Genomic DNA, 25014 nt, shown 5'->3' with positions numbered 1-25014 from the left:
AAAAAAAATTATCCCCAATTTCCATATGAGGAAATTGATGCTTAAAGAAGTGACCCATGACCATTAAGCCATTATGGGCTGGAATCAAGGTCTGAAACCAGGCTCCCTTATTGGTAGGCTAACATTCTTTTCACTAGATCATACTGATTAGTTATCCTGATGTCCTTCAGATGCTTTCTAATTCCTCACTACCAGAGGACTAAATTTGGGGCTCAGACTTATTGACTCTTTCCTTGAAAATGCTAACTTTGAACTCCTCAAAAATTGAAAACATCAGTGAATGTTCAGTGAGGCCCTTTGCCCTATGGCTAAGTGTATAGTTTATAAAACAAAATTCGAGACAACTTTTTTTAACAAGCAAAAGTTTTATTTGTTTCATAAACAGTTTATATTAATGTAAAACAGAGAAAATGGACAAAATTCTTACACACACAACACACAGAGCACAAAACTAGAAAGGCCCGATAGGTAGAGCGAGTACATGTCCCTCCCAACAACTAAGTGAACTGTCAAGGGAAAGAGGAGACAAATCCACGGAGCTCTCTGTACAAAGGTAGAGGGAGAATCTAAGGAAACAGATAATCTGTCACTCAAATATCAAAAAAGCAAAGTAATTTCAGTGATCACAGAAAAACCTAGAAAACTACCATGTTTGTTATTCTCTCCCCTTATTTTTTTTTAAAGTTGCTTAAAAAGGATAAAAAGTACACAGACACTCCCATAAGGCACAAACAGATTTCTGTACAAGCATTTCATCAAGGAATTTTAAGAGACATCAAAGGAGAAAGACAATTTTTTTTTTAACCATTCATCCCCAGGAGACTTACTTTTCCTGAACCTGAGGCTCCCCTTTGTAGAAACCTGCACCAAGATGGCATAAGGCAGAGTGAGGTCCACTCCAGACTTGCCCTCCAAGCTATTATCTAGACTTAAATGTTATCCTGAAAGGTTAAGCCTGGGAGTCCCTGCTGGGGACAAAGATTTTCAGCTATCTATCCCAAGTGCTGTAATTAGATATGGGATAGTCTTCTGCCCTGCCCTTGATATAACTGGGTGGGTTTTAGTTTTTTAGACCAAATTTGTATTTTTAGTGGTATTGGGAATTTCAGATGAAACAACCTGTACCGTTGCAGATCTATAACTGCTCTTCAAATTACAGTCAGATTTCCTCGGGCTATTAAAAGGCCTAAGTGACTTGCCCAGGATTAAACAAGCCAATATTAGTCAGAGAATAGTCAAGATTGAAGGCTGGTTCTTTATTTACTCACTGATTCTGAGGCTTATTCACACATATAGCTTATATATACATACATATGTAGCTTATATATGTGCATATGTATATATATATTCTTATCTCTCTCTCTCTATGGCTATCCCATAAGGAATAAATGACTAGAAGAATGAGTCAAGGAGAAAGAAGTAGGAGAGTAGAAATTAAACCTATTTTAAGGATTAGAGGAAACTAGTTGAGTTGCAAGTTGGTGGCTATGGCCATAAAGGACATTTGTTGTGGAGGACAGCAGACCTTGAATAGCCATGGATATAAAAGCACTATTCCATTGGGAAGGACGACAAAGAAGCAAAAAAGAAAAAAATACCCTTCAGGGAATCATTTGTACCACATGATTCAAGACCCACCCCTTTTCAAAGGCACAGCTACCACAGTCCAGTCAGAACCTTATCATTCTGGGAAGGCTGAGTTGGCTGCTTGCATTGGATCTCTGGGAAGGTTTGTTTCCTTTTTTTCTGACCTTCTGATCTACAGTGTGGGAGAAATCATTTTCTCAGGGGCCCTGGAGTGAGGGAGAACAGCTATTCCAAAGAGGTCAGATTCTTGTGGACCCATCAGTCTTTTCTTGTCCTAGCACTGGCCTCCAGGCTGCCTTTGAGGCATTCTATACTTTTCAAAACTGTTAGAGATTAGGAATGGAATTGGTAATGATGAGAGATTAGAGGTGCAGGTTCTAAGTCTGGATCCCAAATCACTAGAAAATCATGTCCATCTACCTCCATTGTATCTCTTTCAAGCAGCCAAATTCAATGAATGCCATTAAGTCAAGCTCAGTTTTTTCCAACAACACTGGGACATGAGAACCAGAATTTCTCTAGAAATGTTCAGCAAAGTAAAAAGCAAGTTGTCTAAGACCTTGCAAAATCTCTTCCTAGTTTCATCTCTCTAGTCTTTCATTTAGTCTTTTGCAAAACTCCATTGTTTCTCCTTTTGTTTGCCCACTCTTACGACCTTGTGAAACCAGGTCCATCAACTGTTTGGTCCTTGGGATATACAGGACCATTGCTAACCCATGTATACAGTATCAGTCCTGACTCTGTGCACCACTCAGCAGGAAGGGCAAAGAGTGGAGCCGTAGCTGGCAGATTATATTGGTGAGAGCTGGGTTTGGCTTTCTCAGGGTTGGAAATACATTCAAAAGACCTTAAAAGAGGAATCCTCAAAGTAATTCTAGGGGCAAACCTTCTGTTAGAAATCCTAGATTCAACCACCAGGCCCAATCTAAACTAGCCGCAAAACCCCAAACAAAGGGACTCCTGTACTGACTTAAGAGTGCATTTATTTGATGCTGTTTCTAGTTACTTTAGGAACAGGGAATTGAGAACTGGGACGGACTTTTGGAGACCCTCTAGTTTTCACCCATAACGAAACTGGTATCTACAGGGGATGAGAGGCAGTGTGGCAAAGTGGTTATGGTACTGAACAGTACTGACAGATATGGGCTTGAAGGTACCTCTGACATTGCTGGTAAGTTAGGGAACTTTTGAATCTTAGTTTGATCTTTTTGTAGAATGAACATAATATCTCCAGTCCCTAACTCACCGGGCTGTGGCAAGGCTCAGATCAGATAACATATGTAAAGTGCTTTGCAAATTAGTGTTATGTAAATATCACTCATTATTAATTATTAAGCTACTTGCCCAAGGTCAAACAAGAGGCAGATTTGAAATTCATGCCCTCTGGTCTTCTGAACTCCAAATTCTCTTCTTTCCCTTAATCATACCAAAATTGGACATAGCTCACTGATGCATGAGAAAACACATTAGCAAGATTAAGGCACAGCCCAATTCCTGTCCTTCAATAGCTTAATGTAGGCTCTTTGACACATCTGCAAGGACAAGAGTTACAACCACAAAGCCACTCGATCTTAAGTCTAACTCCCTCATAATACAGCTGGGGAAACTGAGGCGGAGAGGACAATAAAGTAATCCAGCTCCACAGGGCATGAGTGGCAGGGATGGAATTAAAACTCAGCCTTTCTCTGGGTTCTGTTCATTCTCCTATGCTGTTCTTCATTGCATAAAATTCTATAATAAGCCTTTGGACCTGTGTTCTTCCTCAATGCCAAAACCTTTTGCTCTTCCATTCCAGGTTTAAAAAAATGTCATGAATAACAATTTTCCCTTCCCTTTTAAAGCAGAGCCTGTGTGCAGCAGTATACCGCATACTGCTCACCCTGGGCAAAGAGGGCTATGTTGTGTCCTACAAAGAAGCAAGAGAAATACCAGGCAGCACCACTGAGGGAGAATATCCACTGGCCATCAAGCGCAGCGACTGAGGGAACTTTAGTGGTTAATTTAGTAAAGAAAAAAAAAAAAAGGAAGTTCTTCAAGCACTGAACAATGCCTGGTTTAAAAAGAAACCGCAAGCAAACCCCAGCCCCCCAGCCCCCAGTTCCTCTTCAGATGCTGATGCTATTTATGGCAGTGACTAGGCAGGTTAAAACAGGCCATTGTCTCATTTTCTCCTCACATAGCAGGTCATCGGCAGCAGTGCCTGTGATGCTCTCAGCGGCCCGGGCCACCCTTTAATAGTTTCCAAATCTCTGCACTTAAGGATCAAAGTGGCGCTAATGCTACTGAGCTGTAACTAGGACCGAAATAAGAATTGGTAGGATGGGGAACCAGAGGGAAAAAAGATGTTCACCATCAGTCTTCCTGACTGTGGGCTCTCATACATAGGATATGCCGGCTGTGCTCGGGCAAATTCTAAAATCTAAAAAAAAAAAAAAAAAAAATTGGTACTTTTCTCCCTTTAAAATTTTGTATTTCTAAGTGAGGTTTAGCTGTTATTTTTAGAAAAATAATTTTAATTTCATTAAATTTTAGTATCTTTGGTTTGATAACTAAAAATAATGTCCTTTATGATTAGGCAATAAATGTTTGCCTTAAAAACAATAAAATTCAATGGGTGCACACTTTAATGAAATGTAATGCACACAACTATGCTCCTCACATATCTGAGGGGCTCAAAGTTCCTATGCCAGGAGTCAGAGTCACCATAGGCTCTTAATCCAACTCCCTCATAGTACAGCTGTGGAAACTGAGGCCAAGGGATGGCAATAAGCACTGACAAATGCTTGCATGAAGAATATAAGCAGAAAAACAATGGGATAACAGTCAACTATTTTCTCTTTTTAAATCAAAGTCCCTTTGAAATATACAGTCAAGTTCTCGTTATCTGACACTCCTAGGGAATGGGCTGTTCTGGTGAATCCAATTGAATGACCATATATACCACATATTGGTTTACTATTTTTCAGAGACTCAGTGTACAAAGACACATACACAATATGGAAGCTACGTTGGGCATAATTTACTCTTTCTTTGAAGAGTCACAAGGTCCATTTGGCCGAGGGCACCAACAGGTTAATTTGCCCAGGTTCATTTAGTGAGCCTGTCGATTTAGGTCTTCCTGATACCAAGGTTAGATGTGTAGCCACTCTGCCACCCTGTCTCTCAGCGAATCCTGACATTGCTTCTAACAGAAAGGGTGGAAGGCACGGTCTGTCTTGTCTTCTGGTCTCAGCAAGATTGGGGAGGTAGCTCTTCGAAAACATCAATAAAAAGGCTGAGTGAGAACTTCGTAGATCTCCTGGCCACTTCTTTTTACACCTCATTTTAACTCAACTTGACAGAATTGTTTTTCATTCACAGCTCTCAGCTCGACAGCCCTTGGCCGAGCTCTCCTGCTGCCACTGGGGATCAATCACTGCCTGGTCTCCGAATGAGTTAGGAAAAAGGAAGAACATACAGAAATTCTACCAAATAAGGTTTTAATTGAAGATCTGCTCTCTCCCTTACACCCTACCTAGGATACAAGAACCTAAGGAACCAAAACTAATTGACTACAACTTTCTCTTCCATTTCTACTTGTCTTCCCTCTGGAAAAGTTGAGTTGATTGAGATTTAGTCTAAAAAGAAGTATATCTTACACATCTATTATCTTTATTATCTTTCATATCCTATATCTAAGTTGATCATCATGATAGCCTCTGCAAGGCAGGTGGGAAAGGCATTATTATCCCCATTTGACAGATGAGAAAACCTAGGCACAATGACATGCCTTGACTAAAGCCTCCACAATGAGTTAGAAGCAGAAATGAGCCTGGAATCTGGAGGCAGAGCAGGAAAGGGGCATCTTCTGAATCCCAGGTTAGCACTCTTGCCACTTCTCGTGCAATAATCCTTAATTCCCTAACCTCTAAGACTCTTGGGGAATGACTTCCTTTAAAAGGAAAAGCAGCATGGACTATGGCAGAGGCCAGCTGGTACATTTTTATTGATTTGCTCCCCGGGTTAGTGGGGTGGATGACTCAAGAAGAGCATCTTGAAGAAGGACCCATAATATGCCCAATGTCCCCTCAGGATCTCTCTGGTAGCAATAACAAGATGATCAGGAAAAGAAACATGGTAAAGTTAGACCCTGTTCCTCAAGGAAGGTCAGCTAATCTTAAACAATCCTCCTTAGAAAAATGCAATGAAGAGGGTCCCACTTCAAGATTGTCAGCTGATGCCATAATTATCAGTTAACACCTTAAAAGCTGACAATCCACTAGAGATTAGTTGACAGTTAACTGACAGCATGACCAGGATAGAGAGGCTAGGTAGCATGGAGGCCCAGGAGGGAAGTTAATGGAAAGCCAATAAAAACAAATTCTTCCTGCTTCTAAATTTATCCTAGGTTGGAGAATGGACCCTGGGTTTTACTACTGAACATCACCTTATGTGCCCCAGATTGCCAACCCTGGGGCAAGTGGCTGAAGTAGTGAACTGAAGAATCTATAAGGGGTTCTAGCTAAGCTATCAAATGACCTCTGAGCAGGCCCCTGCCTCTCTATTTCAGTTTCTGCTTTAGGGAGGGTCTCCTAATTATAAAGATTAAGAAGATAATATTCTTTAAAGTATTTGGAGACTGGGGGAATGGGGGAAGGTGCACGGTGCATAAAATTCTATTCTGCAGAGCAGCTGTGAGGGTAATGCATCTTCTGGGAGAGGTCAGAGCTCTAGCTCTGCTGCACCCTGGGACCGGTGAAATCACTCTCAAAAGAGAAAACAAACCCAAAATCAAAATCCAACAAGTTGCTTTTTAAAAAAACTATGCACCCAGACACAGCTGTTCATATCTGGGGTTGTAAACAGTGCATTGATGATCTTAAGTTTCCTTCTCAAATATTATTATCCAAGTAATATTTCTGGTTGGGTAAAAACTGAAAATGTTCAACAGTCACTCGTCCAATAGCTTCTGAGGAGGGAAAAAAAATGGAAAAGGACACAAGCCCTTGATTGTAGCTGGTCCTCTATTTCTTGGATGTTCTTTGAGAAGCTCCTGATTGAGGGCTTCTGGAGAGAGCTTGGAGGATGGCAAGGGAGGGCTCAGTGGAACCAGGAGCTCCCACCTCCAGTAGCTTAGAATTCATACACATTCATTCTCTCATCCACACACACACACACTCTCTCTCTTATATACTCTTCCTTCTTCTCTCTCACACTCACACACCCTCTCACTCTCTCATTCTCTCCTTTTCTTTTCTCCCTTTGTTGTCCCCCAACTTGTCTCTCCTGTATCACACACACTCAACCGAACTATCTCCAAGAAGCATTGCACAAAGTTTGCCATTTTCCCAGCTGGGCAAGACTGGGCCTTAGAGAAAGCAAGTACATATGCTACAGTGATTACATGTGACAGTGCCTGTGATCATCTATAGGACGGTATCTTTAGGAGAAGCACTAGATCACCAAAAGCAGCTACCCTTCTTCCCTCGGACCCTCTGCCAAGTTCCTTAGCTAGGGCAGATCCCTGACTTTTCCTACCATTAAAAATGCTTCAGAAGAGATGGGTAAACCTCTTGGCATAGGACCAGTCACTGGCAGTGGGTGGCAAGGCATGGTTCCGTTTTGTTTAGCAAAGCCCCTTTGCCCACCTGAGCAGTGGTGGGCTTGGGGTGTGACGGAGGGGCTAAGGCCGGTAGATCTTAATGACGTCCTTGATGGTGCGCCGGCAGATGGGGCAGCAGGCATTGGGCTGCTTCCTCAGTTTAAGACCGCAGGTGTGGCAGAGGCACATGTGGCCACAGGTGTAGATGACCATGTCTACTTCACTGTCAAAGCAAATGGTGCACTCGCCATTCTTGTTGCTTGGAGGCTCTGGAGGGGAGAATGCAGGTGATGTAGGGGGGCTCAGAGGGGAGCTTGGAGCAGTCACTATACAAAAGAAAAATAAGAAAAACACAAATGTATACTTCTCCCTCCCCAAAATCTTATTTTTTTTTAAGAATTAAAATTCACAACCCACATCATCCCCCCAATTCCATTCCACCAAAAGCATGAATCTTGACCTCAGCACAAGATAATGCAAAATACACCTGGCCAACACACAACTCTAGATACATAACAAACTTCAATAATAACACTTGAAAAGAATGTAGGAATCACTCTTGAAGCAAAGGGATTATATATTAGTAAGAAAAGTGTCTATATTCTACTTCTGTCTTTACATGGGAGGTTTACTATGTATGAAAAGAATTGTCTCTTTGCTTTTAGCTCCTATAATCCTTCAAAGTACAATTTAGGTGCCAGATCTTAGGTGAGGCTTTTTCTGACTTCAAAAACCATAACCCTTCCCAACTCCAAGTCTTACACTAAGTACCCTCTTCCTCCTAAACTCAATTTAAATTATTCATATATATTGTGTATATGCTATAACTTTCTCTTCTCTCCCAAGTGAACATAAATTCTTTGAGGGTAGGGTCACTTCCACTGATCTCACATTGGATAGCAAATAAGGTCAAAATAGATACATGATTTATACAAAAAAGGGTGATGTCATAAGCAAATTAGGGGAGCATGAAAAATGTTACTTGTCAGATCTATGGATAAGGGAAGAATTTATGACCAAACAAGAGAAGTTAGGAAGTAAAATGGATAATTTTGATTATGTTAAATTACAAGGGTTTTATAAAACACAACCAATGTAGTCAAGTTTAGAAGAAAAGCAGAAAGTTGGGGGAAAATTTTTTACAAATTTCTCTGATAAAGGACTCCTTTTTCAAATATATGGGGAACAGAAACAAATTTATAAAAATGTAAGTCATTCCTCAATTGATATATATATAATCAAAAGATATGAAGTTTTCACACGAAAAAATCAAAGATTTTATTATCATGTGAAAAAAAGTTCCACATCATTATTGATTAGAGAAATAAAAATTAAAGCAACTCTAAGATACTCACTTCATACTTATCAGATTGGCTAACAAGATAGAAAAGGAAAAGGAAAAGGAAAAATGTCGGAGGGGATGTGGAAAAATTGAGACACTAATGCATTGTTGATAGAATTATGAACTGCTCCTAATACTCTGGAGAATAATTTGAAATTATATCCAGAGGACTATAAAACAGGTTTATATCCCAAAGAAAAAGGCAAAGGACACACACACACACACACACACACACACGCACGCACGCACGCATGCACGATTATGTATGATAACTCTTTTCATGGTGGCAAAAAAATCAGAAATTGAGGAAACCTATCAATTGGGAAACGGCTGATCAAGTTGTGACATCTCATTGTGATGGGATACTGCTATATGAATACTATAAGAAATGGTGAGCAGGATGGTTCAGAAAAACCTTGGAAGATTTATATGAATTGTTGCAAAGTGAAGTGAGCAGGACATTATACAATTTTGCACACTGTACAAAAATGAACAATAATAATATTGTATGATGATCAATTGTGAATGATTTACCTATGATCCAAGACAATTCTGAAGGACTTTTATAATGAAAAATATTATTCACCTCCAGAGAGAGAATTAATACAGATTGAAACATATCTTTTTTTCACTTTTAAAATTTTCTTTTTTTCCAACATGGCTAAACTATAGTATTGTGTTTTGCATGATTTCACATGTATAATTAATACCATATTTCTTGCTTTCTCAATGAATATGGGAGGGATGGGTGGAAAGGAGAGATTTGGAGCTCAAAATTTTAAAAAAGAAATATCAAAATAAATGTGATAAATGTATTTTTAAAACTTTTTTCAAAATGGTAAAGACATTTTTATTAGTAAATTTATATTTCACGTACTTAGCATAGTGACTTTATATATAGTAGTCATTTAATATATGTTGAATTAAATTAAACTGGATCTAATGAAAAGAAAAAAGAAAATTTCTAAGGAAATTTGCCCATGTACCACCACATTAGCTAAATGCTCTCTTGGCAGAAACAAGCTATATACAAAGGAAAAAGGAAATAGCTTCTCTGATAGCACCAGTTATAAGGGTCATTATAGCTGGCCTCAGAGGGAAAAGTTGGAGGTAGAATAAAGTCTCAAATTATGTGTGAAAAGAAGGCTCCCACAGAGGCAAAAATCATTCAGAATGGTTAATCATCCACCATTGGCTTCAATAGAAGCTCTGAATCTGGGAGACAAGGATACAAAAGATATAGAGAGAATGATGTGGGGGCTTCATATGTGCATAGCTGGACCTGGAGTTGGTTAGGGAAGTGAGAACAGATGGAGCCAGTGAATGACAACATTTTTCACTGGGGCTTTTGATATCTGATAACTGTCTCATTGCAGTTCTTAATTTGTCCCACTGGGCAATCCTGGTATTGCTGGGAAGACAGAGACTCAGACTGATGACCCATAAGTATTTTTATAAGAGGAAGGGTACATGTTGTTTCAAGTCACCTAAAGAACCCTGAAAGATTTGGAGGAATGTTCACTATTACATTTTCATATTCACCTCCTAATTCCAGGACAAGAAAATAGAAGGAAAATAAACAAGGATGTGAAGTTGCTGGAAGAAAGTACAGATTGAGGAAAGTGATCATCTAATGAAGGAAAAGTGACAGATTCACCCTAAGTTGACTATATTTTAAATGGATCTGGAGGCCAAATGATAATAATAATAGCTAGCATTTATATAATGCTTTAAGGTTTGCAAAGCTCTCACTTGCCAAAGGAAGAGAACAGTAATTTCACAGAATCAAATGAATTCAAGAGTTGGAAATAATTTTGATTTCAATTTGGTTTGAGTAGAAATTCTCTCAGCTTCATCATTTGGATGGATCACTTCAGTGATCATGTACTTCATGGCTTCCTGAAGGACTCTGCTGATGATAGGCCTTATTATCTTTCCCAGATGCTCATTCTACTTTGGGATAGAGCTAATGGTTAAGAAGTTTTTAATTTTCATCTGAAAACTGACTTTCTAACATTGACCTGTTCTCCAGGGCCAATCAGAAGAAGTTTAACCCTTCCAGTTAATATTTCTTCTTATTAAATAAAATAATTTATCTTAAAGATAGCAATCATTTCCCATTCTCTGGCTCCTCCATCAAAGTATTTCTTTGTATTTTTCAATTCAAAGTATTTTTTGAGGATCAATATTCCTAGTTCTTTCAAGATATCCTCATACATCATGTTAGGCAGCTAGGTGGTACAGGAGATGAAACGCTTGGCTTGAAGTCAAGAAGACCAGAGTTCAAATCCAACCTCAGACACTTACTACTTAGCAAACCTTTAATTACTATTTACCTCAGTTTTCTCATTTGAAAAATGGGGGTAATGATAGTACCAATCCATCAGAATTGTTGTGAAGATAAAATGAGATAATATTTGCAGAGTTTGGTAAACCTTAAAACACTACATGTTATCATTTGTACTGACTATTGTGATCAATGTACTTTTGTTGGAACTGATCTAGTATGTGAATGTCCGCCTTAAAAGTGTGGTGCTCAGAACGGAACACAGTACTTCAAAAGAGTGAGTTCATCCTCTTCAAAAAGAGGTTGAACAACTAACTGTCAAGATTTCTGTAAAGACCACTCTTGTTCAAAAACAGGCTGGACTCAATGGCTTCTGGGGGCCATCCCAATTCTGGGATTTGGGCATAGTATTATGGCATCATTACCTCCCTTATTCAGGCTTCTTTGCTTCTATCAATTTCAGGTTAAGACTATATTAGTCTTTTTGCTTGTCGTATCATAAATGTGCATTCCTATTAAACTTTTTTTTTTTTTTTTGCTGAGGCAATTGGGACTAAGTGACTTACCCAAGGTCACACAGCTAGGAAGTGGTAAGTGTCTGAGATCAGATTTGAAATCAGGTCCTCTTGACTTCAGGGCTGGTGGTCTATCTAATGCGCCATCTAACTATTCCTCCTATTAAACTTGTGCTCCTTCTGTCTCTTTTCCTATCAACTATTTTCTAGCCATTCTACTTCTTTATTCTTATGCAGTTGATTTTTTGAATCTCGGTCAGGGTATTTACATTTATCCCTGTGTCACATCATTTTATTGTATTTTAGTGTTCATCCTGTTAGACTTCTGAGATTTTATCTGGATCTTGAGAATCTTATCCAAGATGTCAGCCATCCCTCCCAATTTTCTGTGCCATTTGCAAATTGAATGAACATGAAAATTGTTGCTGTTCATGATCCCATGAACCACAGCACATTAGGCCCTTCTAGCTCTCTTATCTCTCAAAACCTATCCAAGTTTATGTTCACTGTTATCATGACACCACCTTTACATCTCAACCTCTACTGTTCCCTTCTTTTGCCTTTAATCTTTCACAATATCAGGGTCTTTTCCAGTGAGTTCCATTTTCTCATTATGTGACCAAAGTATTTAAGCTTCAACATGAAAATCTAACTTCCCAGTGACTCACTTAAATTAATTTCTTTAAATAGATTGATTTGACCTCCTTGCTACCTAAGGAACTCACAAAAATCTTCTCCAGCTCCACAATTATAAAAGCGTTGATTTGACGGCAGTTCAGTTTTCCTTATAGGGCATCTCTTACAACCTTAAATTGCTACTGGAAAAACCACAGTTTTGACTATATAGTCAGCAAAATGATGTCTCTCCTTTATAAATATGCTGTTCAGATTTGTCATAGCTTTCCTTCCAAGGAGCAAGTGACTTCTAATTTCATAATTACAGTCATCATCATCTGAGCCTAAGAATTTAGAATTGATGCTGCTTCCTTTTCTTCTCCCTCTATTTGCCAGGAAGTGATGGAAACAATTGTCAAGATTTTACTTTTTTTTTTTAATATTAGTCTTCAAGCCAGTTTTAATATTTTCCTCTTCACCCTTATCAAGAAGCTTCTTAAGTCCTCTTTATTTTTCGCCATCAGAAGCATGATAAATAAATCTTTATTCAAGTTATTGATAACCAAAGTCAAATAGAACCAGACCAAAGGATTCTCTGTCCAGGACAACATTACTGCATTATTGGATTCTTGACCCTGGATTCCTACCTTCCATATTGTCTTTATTTTTTATTCCTTTTCCCTACTCATGCTTCTTCTCTCTCTGAACAGTGCTATTCCAATGCTATTATTTTTTTCTGCCCATACGGCTTGTTCTGTACCCATGGTCTGAGAGAAAAACAACAGGAGTGTGACTTTGCATTCATATTCTTTTCTATGCGGGTCACACAAATTTTGTTGAATAGTTTTCCCACCAGTACTGGCGTATACCTAGTAAAATGAACTTTCAACAACACACTACATTCACTTCTCTACTGATAGGTGGGAGGGTTTATGAACCATTTAAATTTAAACCAATCTGAACAGCAGCCTGTTAGAATTTCTCTAAAGACTGAACTCCATCTAGGAAATAGGAAAACCATAGGTATATAGTTTCCCTGTGATTGCCATATAAGTCACATATATATATATATATATATATGTCATGTTTTATAACATTGCCATATATAACCTATATAAAATTGCTTATAATTGCACATTTATATATGACAACCAAAAAAACCCTAATGTAATCTTAACCTGAAGGAGAGAAGAGAGATCTTAACATTTTATGAAAAATGAATGTTAAAAATTGTCTTTCCATGTAATTGGAAAAAATAAAATACTATTAAAATAATTTTAATATATATATGTATATTACATACATACACACACACATATACCTCTATGTGTATGTATGTATGTGTATATACAGTCTCTTCTCAAGTAATTTCCAACTAACAATTGTATTATTACTGTCCTTTTGGTCAGTCAACAAGAGTTTATTAACTACCTATTCCACGCCAGGTACTGTACAAAGTGATGCTTTGAGCCTCGTTTTTAGATTTTTTCTCTTCCCATTTCCCAGCATCACTGATCTGGCATAACTACACCTGAGAGGACAGCAGAGGAGGGAATGTCACACAGGGAGAGCACAAGAAGGGAATTGGGACAGCAAACAAAATGTCCTTGGACAAGACCTCAAAAAAAACAGTTTTAGCTTGAATGGGAAGGTGACTCCTAAGGTGGCAGCCTCAGACCACCTCCTGAACCGTTCTGAATTCAAAGGGCTTCTTACCCAGTGAGGACTCAGAAGCTGAGGAGGACCTGTTCACACTGAAGGCCATGTCTGAGTCACTGTCGTACTGTGAGCCACTGGGAGATCCTGAGGGAGAAGCAGTCACTGGGCTAGACTGCAATGTGCCTACAAAACCAAAGCAGAAAAAAAAAGTCAGGCAGCTGCAGCTGGATAAATCTCAGAGGAAGGAATTCCTCTCATAAAGACCAAAATATTACTTATCCACATCATCATCACTGAGGAGGAAATGGATTTGGAAGGAGAAGATCTGGGTTTGAATGTTGCTTCTTGTGGGTCAGTCACTCAACCTCCTTAAATCTAAGTGTCTCCTTCTATAAAATAAGGTTTATATTATTGTAGTCAGTTTGCCCCCTGGGGTTGTTGGGGAAAAAGGTTTATTATTATTATTAATGATAATAATTAAATTGAATTTATGCTTAATTTGATTTAAATTTGGTAACAGTAACAACAATAACAATAATAATAATAATTGGTATGCTGGAACTCAAACAGGCTTGAGAGTCAAATGAACATGGTCAATGTGAGCATTTATACTTCAGAAGTCAGCAAATGATACAAATCAGGACTTGATTTATTGTTTTGTTGATTGTGTAAAGATTTAAGAAAATAATGCAACAGATGTTAGTAATGCAAATTAAACTTAAAAACGTTTCCCATTTTGGAGAACCATGTTGCAGCACATCCCAGAAAAAAATATATTTATACATTGCTGTAAAGTTTGTGAAACACTTTATTATGTTGTCTCATTTGATTCTCACAACAAACTGGTCATATATGTACTATTTTTTTTAACAGATGAGGAAACTGAGGCAAACAGAGGCTAAGTGCTTTGCCCAAGTGATCTGCCAGAGATCTACAGCTAGTAAATATCTGACAATGGATTAGAATTCAGATCTTCCTGATTCCAAGTCCAGTGCTGTATAATCAAATTTTATTCATTATATTTATTCTTTGTCATGTCTTTTGATAAACTCTTCAAGGAGAGAGTTTGTGGTATATCTTGTCCAATCTCCTCCAGGTGCCTAATAAAAGGCTGTACAAATGATGGGAGCTTAAAGAATGAAGGCAGAGGTAGTTTCCAGGTAACATGTCAGTCTGCTATCATCTTATTGTTAGACATCACAGACTCATTGGTTTTCCCCAATTCATTTCTGTTCCACCTAACACTTTATGTTTTAAGGTGACTTTTTTCATAGCAGATCTCTGAGGTAGCTAGTACAAGCTACCTGTTTTGACAGATGAGGAAACTGAGTCTGAGCAGCCGAGGTGGCCGTGTCAGGATGAGATTGTTCAGTGCCTTTAGGACTCACATAGGTGGGAACCTGACATGGGATTGCCTGGGGCAGCCCATCTTGGCTCCTAAGGGACTGTAGGTAACGAATGTCTGGCCCAGGGGTCTGCTGCCATCTCCTTTTTTTCTAGATTGGTGGGAAGGGGGTGCCACCTGCTGACATGTTCCTCCACACACTTCCAGCTTCCCAGCCCTGATACCTCCCCCACCGTCCTTCTGCTTCCCAAGTCTGAAGAAGCCAAGCAGTGTTGGAAGGGCCGTGAGCACAGGGACATGGAGACTATGATGTGTGGGGTACGGGGCAGAAAGCAGTGGCAGAGCACAGAGACACACAGAGCAGCGACTGCATCAGCTGGCTCTGAATCCATCTACTTGCTCAGAGCTAAAATAGGTATTTCAATCAGGTGTTCCAGACCTGGTCTAGTCCCAGCTAGATTGTGAATTCCTGGAGGGAGGGTTCAAGCCTTTGGCTTTTTTATTGTCTTTGAGGATATGCTGTTTTGGACTTTTCATTTATGCATCAAAGTCTGTGTTAACATATTGCTTACTTTTCAATTAACATCTCAGTTTTATATTCTGAAGTAGTGTTTTGGACAATATACAGTGAATGCCATGGGGGATGACCAAGGCTCCCAGGGAGACAAATGGCAGCATATTAAAAAGAAGCTCAAGGTACCAAAATGTGGTATGAGTGAAAAAGGGACGGGGTGGGCAGCTGGCTAGACAATGGAGAGCGCTAGATCTAGAGTCATGAAGACCTGAATTACATTTACAAGCTCCATGATCCTGGGCAACTTACCCTTTGCTTGCCTCAATTTCCTCATATGTGAAAAGGGGATCATAAGAACCCCTTCCTCACAAGGTTGCAGTGAGGATCAAATGAATTAACAATTGTAAAACTAATAATTGCATAGTATCTGGTACCTATTAAGCCCTATATAAATTATTATTATTATTATTATTAATTTCATATTATATGATATTACATATTATTGTTTATTATTTATCATCATCATCATACCAGAGTCAGTACATCTGGGTTTAAACTTTGGCTCTGCTGCTTACTATCTTTACTGTTTGAGTGACACTGGGCACTGTTTTCCTTGTTTGGTCTCAGTTTCCTTATTTGTATATGAAGAGGGTTGGGCTAGAGCAGTGGTTTTTATATTTTTTCATGTTCTAGACTCCTTGGGGAGACTGGTGAAGTCTGCAGGCCCTTTCTTAGAAGAATGTTTTTAAATGCATAAATAAAAATGCCTAGGATTATAAAGGAAACCAAAGGACAAATTGAAAATAAAGGTATTTCCCCCATCAAAGTTAATTGAAATTCATCCATAACTTGTCCCTTTTCCCACAAGAATTCTGGACTAAATAAATGATGGCTAAGCCTCTTCTAACCTTAAATTCTATGTTCTTCTATTTCCTCCTGAATTGTCAGCTTTCTGCTGAGCCATTTTCTCCCACTCAGGCTCAGGTGCTAGGGAGGTGAAGGAAAAAAGAACTGATGAATGAAGAACTTTGCCTTATTCAACTCTTCCAAGCAGGGAAGGCAGCCCCTCTCTTGCCATCTGCCAGGAGCAGGGAAGGCTCGGGTGAGTCACAGCAGCTGCTGCCGCCTCAGCATTCAGTTTTCAGGTCAGCAGGTGGAGGAGCAGGGAGGGAGCCTTTAATTAATCAGTAAGTATTGGCTGACTTTCTGCTGTGACTGAGCTCGCTATCTTGGGGGTCCAATTCACAACGGCAAATTGAATAGATATTAAATTAGGGGTTCTTAACCTGTGGTCTTTGAACTAATTTTTAAAATTTAATATAATTAACTACCTACATATTCTATTTTATGCATTTAAAAACATTATTCGGATGGAGGATCCATTGTCTTTTCTACACATTTTACTAGGCATACTGATAAATAAATCAACAAAGGGATCCATGATACAAAAAAAGGTTATGAATCCCTGGACTAGAGAGAAAGCAAATATATACTTTGAGGAAGTAAAAAAGAGAAATGAAGGTACAACATAGATAAAAATATTTATAGCAGCAATTCTCTGTACTAGTAAAAAAAAAATGAAATAATAATGGTTAAATATTTATGCAGCACTTAAAGGTTTTACAAATCTCATTTAATCCTTACAACATCTCCTGGGAAGGAAGTGCTGTTGCTATCCCCATTTTGTAGATAAGGAAACTGAGGTAAGCAACAATTAAGTGACTTATCTAGTGTCACACAGTAAGTGTCAGAGATAATTTTTGAATTCAGGTCTTTCTGGTTCCAGGTCCAGAGCTCATGACTATGTCATCTAGCTGTCTAAGGAAAATGGTGCCTATTGGATTGGGAAATGACTGAACAAACCATGTCATATGAACATAATAGAATTATTATTAGACATTAAAATTATGAATATAAGGAATTCAGAGAAACATGATGAGTTGTATGAATTGAGACAGAGAAAAACAACCAGAATTCAAATATACACTGATTTACAATAATGTAAATGAAAAGATCACTCTATGGCAGCTGAACTTTGAGGAACTGAAAGAAAAATAGATAAGGATCGATTCATCAGTAGAGAGAGAAAGGGACTTATGCAGAAGAAACACATCTGTTAGATGTGGTTATGTTATCTGAGGTTTCCCCACCCCTCTCTCTCTTTTCTGTTTCTCCCTCCTTCCCTTTCTCCCTCTCTCCCTCCCTCCCTTCCTCTCTCCCTCTCTTCTTTCCTTTCTTCCTTCCTCTCTTTCTTTCATTCTCTTTTTCTTTCTTTTTTTTTTTTTATACAAGGTAGGCTTCAATCAAGAGCAGGGAGGATTCAGTTTTGTTTTCTTATCTTTTTCCCAGAAATGACTGATATAAGACAAAAAGCATTCATTAAAAACTTACTATGAAGCATTAGGGAAAAAAATAACTAGATAGTAAGCTCTTGCCATCACTATGGCAACATAATTGCCACATTCTGTACTTTTAGAGGGCTCTGAGAAACTGACACAATGGGAGGGTTAGGACAGAGTTATGGTCCAGAATAATAGATCATGAAGTGGTCCAGGCCATGAACTTGAATCACAGTCTGGAGAGAGCCCAGGAGACATCTATTTCAATTTTCATAAACAAGGATCTCTTCTCTGATATTCCTGCCAAGCAGGCATCCACCTGTCTCATCCGAAGACCTTTAGTGAAAGGTGACCTCTCCCTCCCATAGCGGCCCCAGCCCCCTCTGATTAGGGATAAGAAGTTTTCCCTCTCTGCACATTCTCCTAGCCCCTCACCCCAGAGCCAAGTCAAACAAATCTCACCCCACCTTTGACATAACAGTTACCCTGATCCCTGCCCTCAGAAAGTCTAATCTTCTTTCCTTAGTTCCTTCAAAATATTCTCATGTGTCTCCAATTCCCTGCCTACCCTGCTCACAATCTTTTAAGGAGCTTGTGAGTCTTTGAGGGCAGGAGTTGTCTTTTGTCTCTTTTTTGAATCCCTAGCACTTAGCATTGTGCCTGGCACGTAATGGTTGTTTAACAAACAGTTACTGGTAATAGTTTGTTGTCAATCTCCTCCATACAATGTGGTGCTAAGAACTAAACATAATGCTCAAAGATGTTTGATCAGGGTAGAGATCGGTGACACGATTTGCTCTCTCACTCTGGGCATTCTATCCCTCGATGCAAATGAAGGTCATATTTAATTTTGATTTTTCATCTGCATATTACATTGCTTATTCATATTGCATTTGCAATCAAAGAAATCCTTGAAATGAGAAGACCTAAAGTCAAGGGAGCCTTGACTCCCTTGATGTCAGAGGGAAACACAGAAGTAAAAAGAAATCTAGGCTAAATATTTGGCATAAAGACAAAAGGACCAAATATAATATGAATGATAGGTTATATTTCTAGGGCACTTAAAGGTTTATAAAATGCTTTCCCTTACACACACCCCTACACACACTGCCACATCCTCTCCCACACAAACCTACTAAAAGGTTAATATGATTCTCACTATTTTATGGCAGAAGAGTGGTGAAATGGCTTGCCTTAAGTCACACAACTAGTAAATGGTAAATCCTGGTGTCCTGACTCGGAAGGCCTGAGTCCTTTGAACTATTTCATGTTTTGATAAGTCAATAGGGAAATCCATGAAAAATCCCCTGGATATTGACAGACAGGAAGAAATGAAATTTATAAGTGAAAGGGCAGTCCAATATCATTGAAAGGTTATTAGGTTATAGAGAATCTGGGTTCAAATACCAGACTTGATTACTTGTGTGATCAATTAATCAATCCACATGTATTTAAATATCTACCTCAAGGTCTGGTGGGAAGCTAAGGGAGGACAAAACAAAATTCAACAATTATTATTCTTGAGGAATTTATAATCTAGTGAAGGTCCATATACAATATAGGCCCATACAAAATAGATATAAGATAGTTTGGGGAGGAGAGGGGAAGCCACTAGCAGCTGGGGGAGCCAGGAAAGGCCTCCTGGTAGAGGTGACATGTGAGCTGAGCCTAGAAGAAAGCTAGGGATCCTAAGAGGCAGGGATGAGGAGGAAGGACATGGAAGGAGGAGATGGAGGATGTCACATGGGAGAAATAGCCAGAAAGCCAAGCAGAATTGTTTATATTTGATCCTACAGGTTTTCACTTACTCTCTCTGCTCAGTCTCCTCAACTAGAAAATGAGGGGACTGAACTAGATTAACTTGGGAGTGTGTATTATTATATAGTGTGAGTAACTTCAGTATTGTTAAACAAATAGATCACATTTCATCAGGATTCAGATAAGCATTTTACATCATATTCATCTACAAATATGTTTTGTCTCCTTTTCCCTATAAGACTGTTGGATCTTTGAAATCAGTGACCATGTGTTAATGATAATAATAATAGATTATTTATCAGCTATATAAACAAACATACAATAAGTTTGTGTATGTGTATTTAAATTAATAATTATTATACATGTTAATAATTAATAACTTTATCATCTTATTATATATTGATTTATATAATACCTACTCTGTGCCTGTTACTGTGCTAAGTGTTTTACAGATATTATTATTTGTATCCCTCTAGTCCTAACTCTTTGCGGAGGGTAAGCAGGTAATAAATATTTGTTGAATTGGATCTTCTTAGTGTCCTTAGCCAGCAGGCAGACAAAAATGTTGGAATATAGCAGCAGCCAAATAAAAAAATTAGCCTGTGAAATGGGGAGAAACCTGGCGGCGTCCCATACAACTTACCCAAAATCTTGAGCTGATTGATAACTCCGTGAATTGTAAAAAACACCCAGAGGGACTGTGAGGTATCCACGCACATCAGCATTCCTCGGTTGTTGCCGTTCACGCCGTGGTGCACTTCCCCGTTTGGCAAGACCATGAAGTTGAGGACATCCCCGCTGTTGAGGATGGGGAACGCTCGGTAGACCACCCAGTACTCCTTGCGGTCCAACAGGGAGTCGGGATCCGCCGGGAGCTCATTGGTCCTTAATGTCCCCGGGTCACAGGAAGTGATGCCGAAGGAGAGAGCCCCGTAATAGGGCAGCCCCAAGTGTCCGACCTCCACAAAGAGGCTCTCCCCGATGTGTAAAGGCCGGTCCGAAAACACCAAGGTCCTGTTGCTCTCCTGCCAGTTGGTGCAGGCGGCCATGCGGTCCTGAGAGAAGGTGACGTCGGGCCCTCGGGTGGGGTGGAAGTGGAGGTCGGTATCTAAGAAGGCTGGGACTCCATGACCCCGAGAACGCCTGCTGGGACAACAGGGTATAACGTGGTTGTCCGTGGACACTCCTGGGACCCGGCTCAGGTTCAGGTTGCTGATTTTGGCTACTACCTGGTTGTTCTCCAGTTCATTGTTGTTGAAGTTGGCTGAGTCATGGTTACTTTGTGGGATGCAAGTGCTGAAGCGAGTGTTGCTGAGACGAGAGGAGGCCATGGTCTCGGCAAACATGCTATCTGTGGTCAAATTACAAGAAGGCAAGAATTAAAAGCTGCGACCCTCCTGGACAAATGCATGTTTAATATTCTCCATTTTTTTCTTTTCTTTTTGTTTTGTTTTTAAATTTTTCCAGTAAATTTATTTATTTTTAATATACATTACTTCATGAATCATATTGGGAGAGAAAAATCAAAAAAACTATAGGAGAGATTTAAAAAAAATAGAAGTGAACATAGCATGTGTTGATTTACATTCGGTTTCCTTAGATCTTTTTCTGGATGCAGATGGCATTTTCTGTCCAAAGTCCATTGGGATTGCTTTGGATATTATTTGAATTTTTTCAATCTTTACTACCCCTTCTACAAATTATCTTTTAGCCTGACTAGGAATATTAGTCAACAAACCCAAATCATATCCCTTTTGAATGGAAAAAAAAATGCATTTATTAAATGCCTAATGGCACTGTTCTCAGTGCTCAGGGTATAGATACAAGCAAGCAAGACAATTCCTGCCCTCGAGGAGCTTATATTCTAATAGTTTTGAAAAAAAGATATAGTATGGAAGAGGTCATAAAATCAATCAAGATAAAAAAAAATCAATAATAAATTTCTTATTCAATTCTTTCAATTGTGTACAAATCTCTGTGACCCCATGTGAGTTTTTCTTGGCAGAGATACTGGAGCGGTTTGTCATTTTCTTCTCCAGATCATTTGACAGATGAAGAAACTGAGGCACACAGGATGAAATGACCCGTCTAGTGTCACACAACCAGTGTCTGAGGCCAACTTTGAATTCAGTTCTTCCTGCCTCCAGAAAGTCCAGCGTTCTATCCATGGTATACAATCAACCAAATATAGGCTCAAAGAGCTAGCTCTAACCCTACTTTAAAGGTATCTAAACTAATTGAGAAAGGGACGTGGGTGGTGCAGTGGATAGAACACAGGCTATGAGAATCAGGAAGATTCATCTTCCCGAGTTCAAATCCGGCCTCAGACACTTACTAGTGTTTGACCCTTGCCAGGTCACTGACTCTGCCTCAGTTTCCTCATCTGTAAATGTTAAATTACTCTAGTATCTTTGCCCAAAAAACCAAAATGGGGCCATAAAGATTCAGACACAACTGGAAAATGACTGACCAACAGCAACCTAAGTGAGAACAAACCAAACTCCAAACATCCCAGACTGAGTCCAAAAAGCCCTGGAGAGTGAGGAAATGCTTCATAACAGCCCGAGAGAAGAATAGAGTATCTGAGAGCCAAGGTCGGCCAACGCCAAAAGACTTTCGCCCGGTGTCCTGTAGGCTAATGTGGAGCCAGGGGAGGAAGCAGGAACTCTTCAGTGGCTGGGTAGGGTGGGGCTCGCCTGGCCTGTATCCTTGGCTAGTTCCACCCTTTGTACCGAGGCCAGAATCATCTCGCTTATTCAAAGATTTGGTCATAGATTATAGGATCATAAACTCTGAGCTGAAAGGCATCTCAGGGGCCATCTACAATAACCGCTCCATCTTTCAGATGAAAGTTAGTTCTGAGGAGGATTCTGCCCGTTTTATAGATGGGGAAAGGGAAGCTGAGACTTCCCCACCCCAGCGCACAGGCAAAATTTGAACCCCCTAGCCTATGACCTTCCTGCTGTCCTGCATGTCAGGCCCTTGTTTATCCACCCGGTGAAAGTCTGAGCTCCTCAGCCTGGCTTTCGAGGTGCTCCCCGCCCTGGTACCATCACCCTTTCCAACTAGTCTCATATGCTCCCCACGCCCTGTGCCCTAGCCAAAGCAGACAGCTCTCTGCCCTCAACACACCCTCCGTCTCAGGGCTCTCTGCCTTACTCCCACTGTTTCCTCTGCTGGGGAGAACCTCCTTCCCCCGTTCTGCTGCTTCGGCCATTCTACGAGGCTCAACTGCAAAACTTCTCCCCCAGGAAGCCTCCGCTGCTAGGAGGAATGGCTGTCCCCTCTCGGACTTCTCAGAGCATCCTGTTAGGGATGCCTCATGCTGCTCCCGCGTTCCTGCTCCATGCAGAGGTCTGGGAGGGCAGAAAGCACGTTTTATCTAAGCTTTTCGTTTCCCACATGCACACCACATTACATGGACGTGTCCCTCTGTGAGAGTGACAGCTGGATATCCTGGGAATTGTATGTATAACGTCCATTTGCAATCACATGCCCGTCCAAGTCTGCCCAACTGGAGTGGGGTTCAAACTTAGAAGCGTTTCCTTATGTAGGGCAAAGGATATGTTGCCATTAGAAAAAAATGAGAGCCACAGGTCGACTACAATGCTTCAAAGGGGCCTAATCGAAAAGTCTGTAGATTCATTCAACAAGCATTTAGAGCTAGCCAGAGCTAGAAGGCCAAGTGCCAGACCTGGAATCAGGAAGAACTGAGTCCAAATCTGCCCCCAGACACTTATAATCTACATAATCCTGGGCAATCATTTGACCCTTTTGCCTCAGTTTCCTCATCTGTAAATAATCTGGAGAAGGAAATGGTAAATCACTCCAGTATCTTTGCCAAGTAAACTCTAAACTGGATCACAAAAAGTTGAATTAAACTCAAACAACTGAACAAACCACCACAACAAAGGAGTGAACACAATTCCCTTTAGGTTAGTAACTACTGAGAATTTCCTGGGGTCCTCTGTTATATCACAGCACAGCAGAGACTGTGTGGAATACTGGAAGGGAGGCGCAATTGGGAGTCAGAGAACCTGGTTCTTCTATCAACTCCTTGTGCCTCAGGACAAATCACATTGCCTCAGTTTCCTCATTTGTCAAAGAAAGAGGTTTACATTAGATATTTTGAAAGTTTTCCTGACTAATGTTCTATTATAATCTAATCCTAAACTAAGCACTAAATCGAAAAGGAATCAACAAATGTTTAGGCCAGCTTTGCTGGTAATTATAGAAGGAGTAAGTAAATATAAAGACATAATTAAAAAAAAAAAGACATCATTCCTGCCCTCATGGAACTTATAGTCTGGATAGGGAGACAAGATATCAATCTACAAAAAGGTAATTAACACAGTATGATAATACCAACAATAATATGTCCGTTATATAGCACTTGGACGTACACAAATAACTTTATCTATAACCTAAATCACCTCTGTGAGGTAGACAGATATAATAGAAGGTATGACTAATTGCCAAGTAAGAGACCTAGTCAATACTGTGATGTCAGAGGAAGCAGAAGAGATAGGAATGAGACAGGATTTGAAGTCGGGGCCCAGCTTCTACCTTCTATTTGTATAAAGTCTGCAAATCACTTCATCTCTCTAGGCATTAAATTCCTACTCCATAAGAAGAGGTTGGAAAAAATAATCTCTAAGTCTTCTTCCAGGTCTAAATTTATTCATTCATAAATCTAGTTCTGGAATGGACTTCAGAAAGACATTTAGCAAGACTCCCTCATTTTATGGATGAGGAAAGTAATTTAAATGACTTACTATTTACATCCAAGGCCCCAAGGTCATAAAGGTGGTATGTGATGAGCAGAGATGGCTAAATCAATGTTCTTTCCTCTGTACTAAGATGTGTTGTTAGATGTATTCAAATCCCACTCCTGACACTTAAAATCTGTATAACCTTGCATAAGTGACATAACCATGTAGACAAGATTAGTCTATATGGTCTTTGAGGCCCTTCCCAATTCTGGATCTTTGATTCCTCGAAGGGAGAAGATGATTCAGGGTGGCAGGAATGGCCCTAGCCTTCTAATCTCTCTCCCTGGATGGACACAGAAGAAAATAGTTGACTCCATTTAATATCACTACCGGTAGCCTCTCTCTACTTTTTTTAGTTTGAAAAACTAGAATGTACTTCCAGCAACAATCAAATTTCAATGAAGAAAGAAATGACAAAAAATAGAATCAGAGGCAGCTTGAACTAATATCTACCATTCTTTCAGAGGTTAAATTATTTGCTCATAAGTCAAAACTAATAAATATCAGCCAGGGTTCAAACCTAGTTTCACAAGTTTTTCACTACACAATGATGCTTCTCATGAAAGAAGCTCAACCTAACATATTTAGCCTTTTCCTTCACTGAAGACAAATCATGAAATCACAGAACTATAGACTTTTGAGCTGGAATAGACCTTCCAGGTCATACAGTTCTACCCACTTTACAGATGAGAAATTGAGG

General features: G+C 39.6%; 1 protein-coding gene across 1 annotated transcript in view; it reads right to left on the bottom strand.

Annotated features, from left to right (window-relative positions):
• Positions 1–345: 345 nt before the first annotated feature.
• NEURL1B (neuralized E3 ubiquitin protein ligase 1B) overlaps positions 346–25014 on the bottom strand; it is a 74299-nt gene continuing 49630 nt past the window's right edge. Inside the window, exons 3-5 of the mRNA XM_051978908.1 lie at positions 20186–20893; positions 13644–13769; positions 346–7494 (exon numbers count right to left, since the gene is read on the bottom strand). Of these exons, the coding sequence (XP_051834868.1) occupies positions 7250–7494; positions 13644–13769; positions 20186–20893 (1079 nt within the window). The 3' untranslated portion in view covers positions 346–7249. The remainder of the gene's footprint in view (positions 7495–13643; positions 13770–20185; positions 20894–25014) is intronic.

This window comes from Antechinus flavipes, chromosome 2, assembly GCF_016432865.1.
Source record: "Antechinus flavipes isolate AdamAnt ecotype Samford, QLD, Australia chromosome 2, AdamAnt_v2, whole genome shotgun sequence".
Classification (NCBI taxonomy): Eukaryota; Metazoa; Chordata; class Mammalia; order Dasyuromorphia; family Dasyuridae; genus Antechinus; species Antechinus flavipes.
The sequence above is the reverse complement of the archived record's forward strand: the minus strand, read 5'-3'. Positions and strand labels throughout refer to the sequence as shown.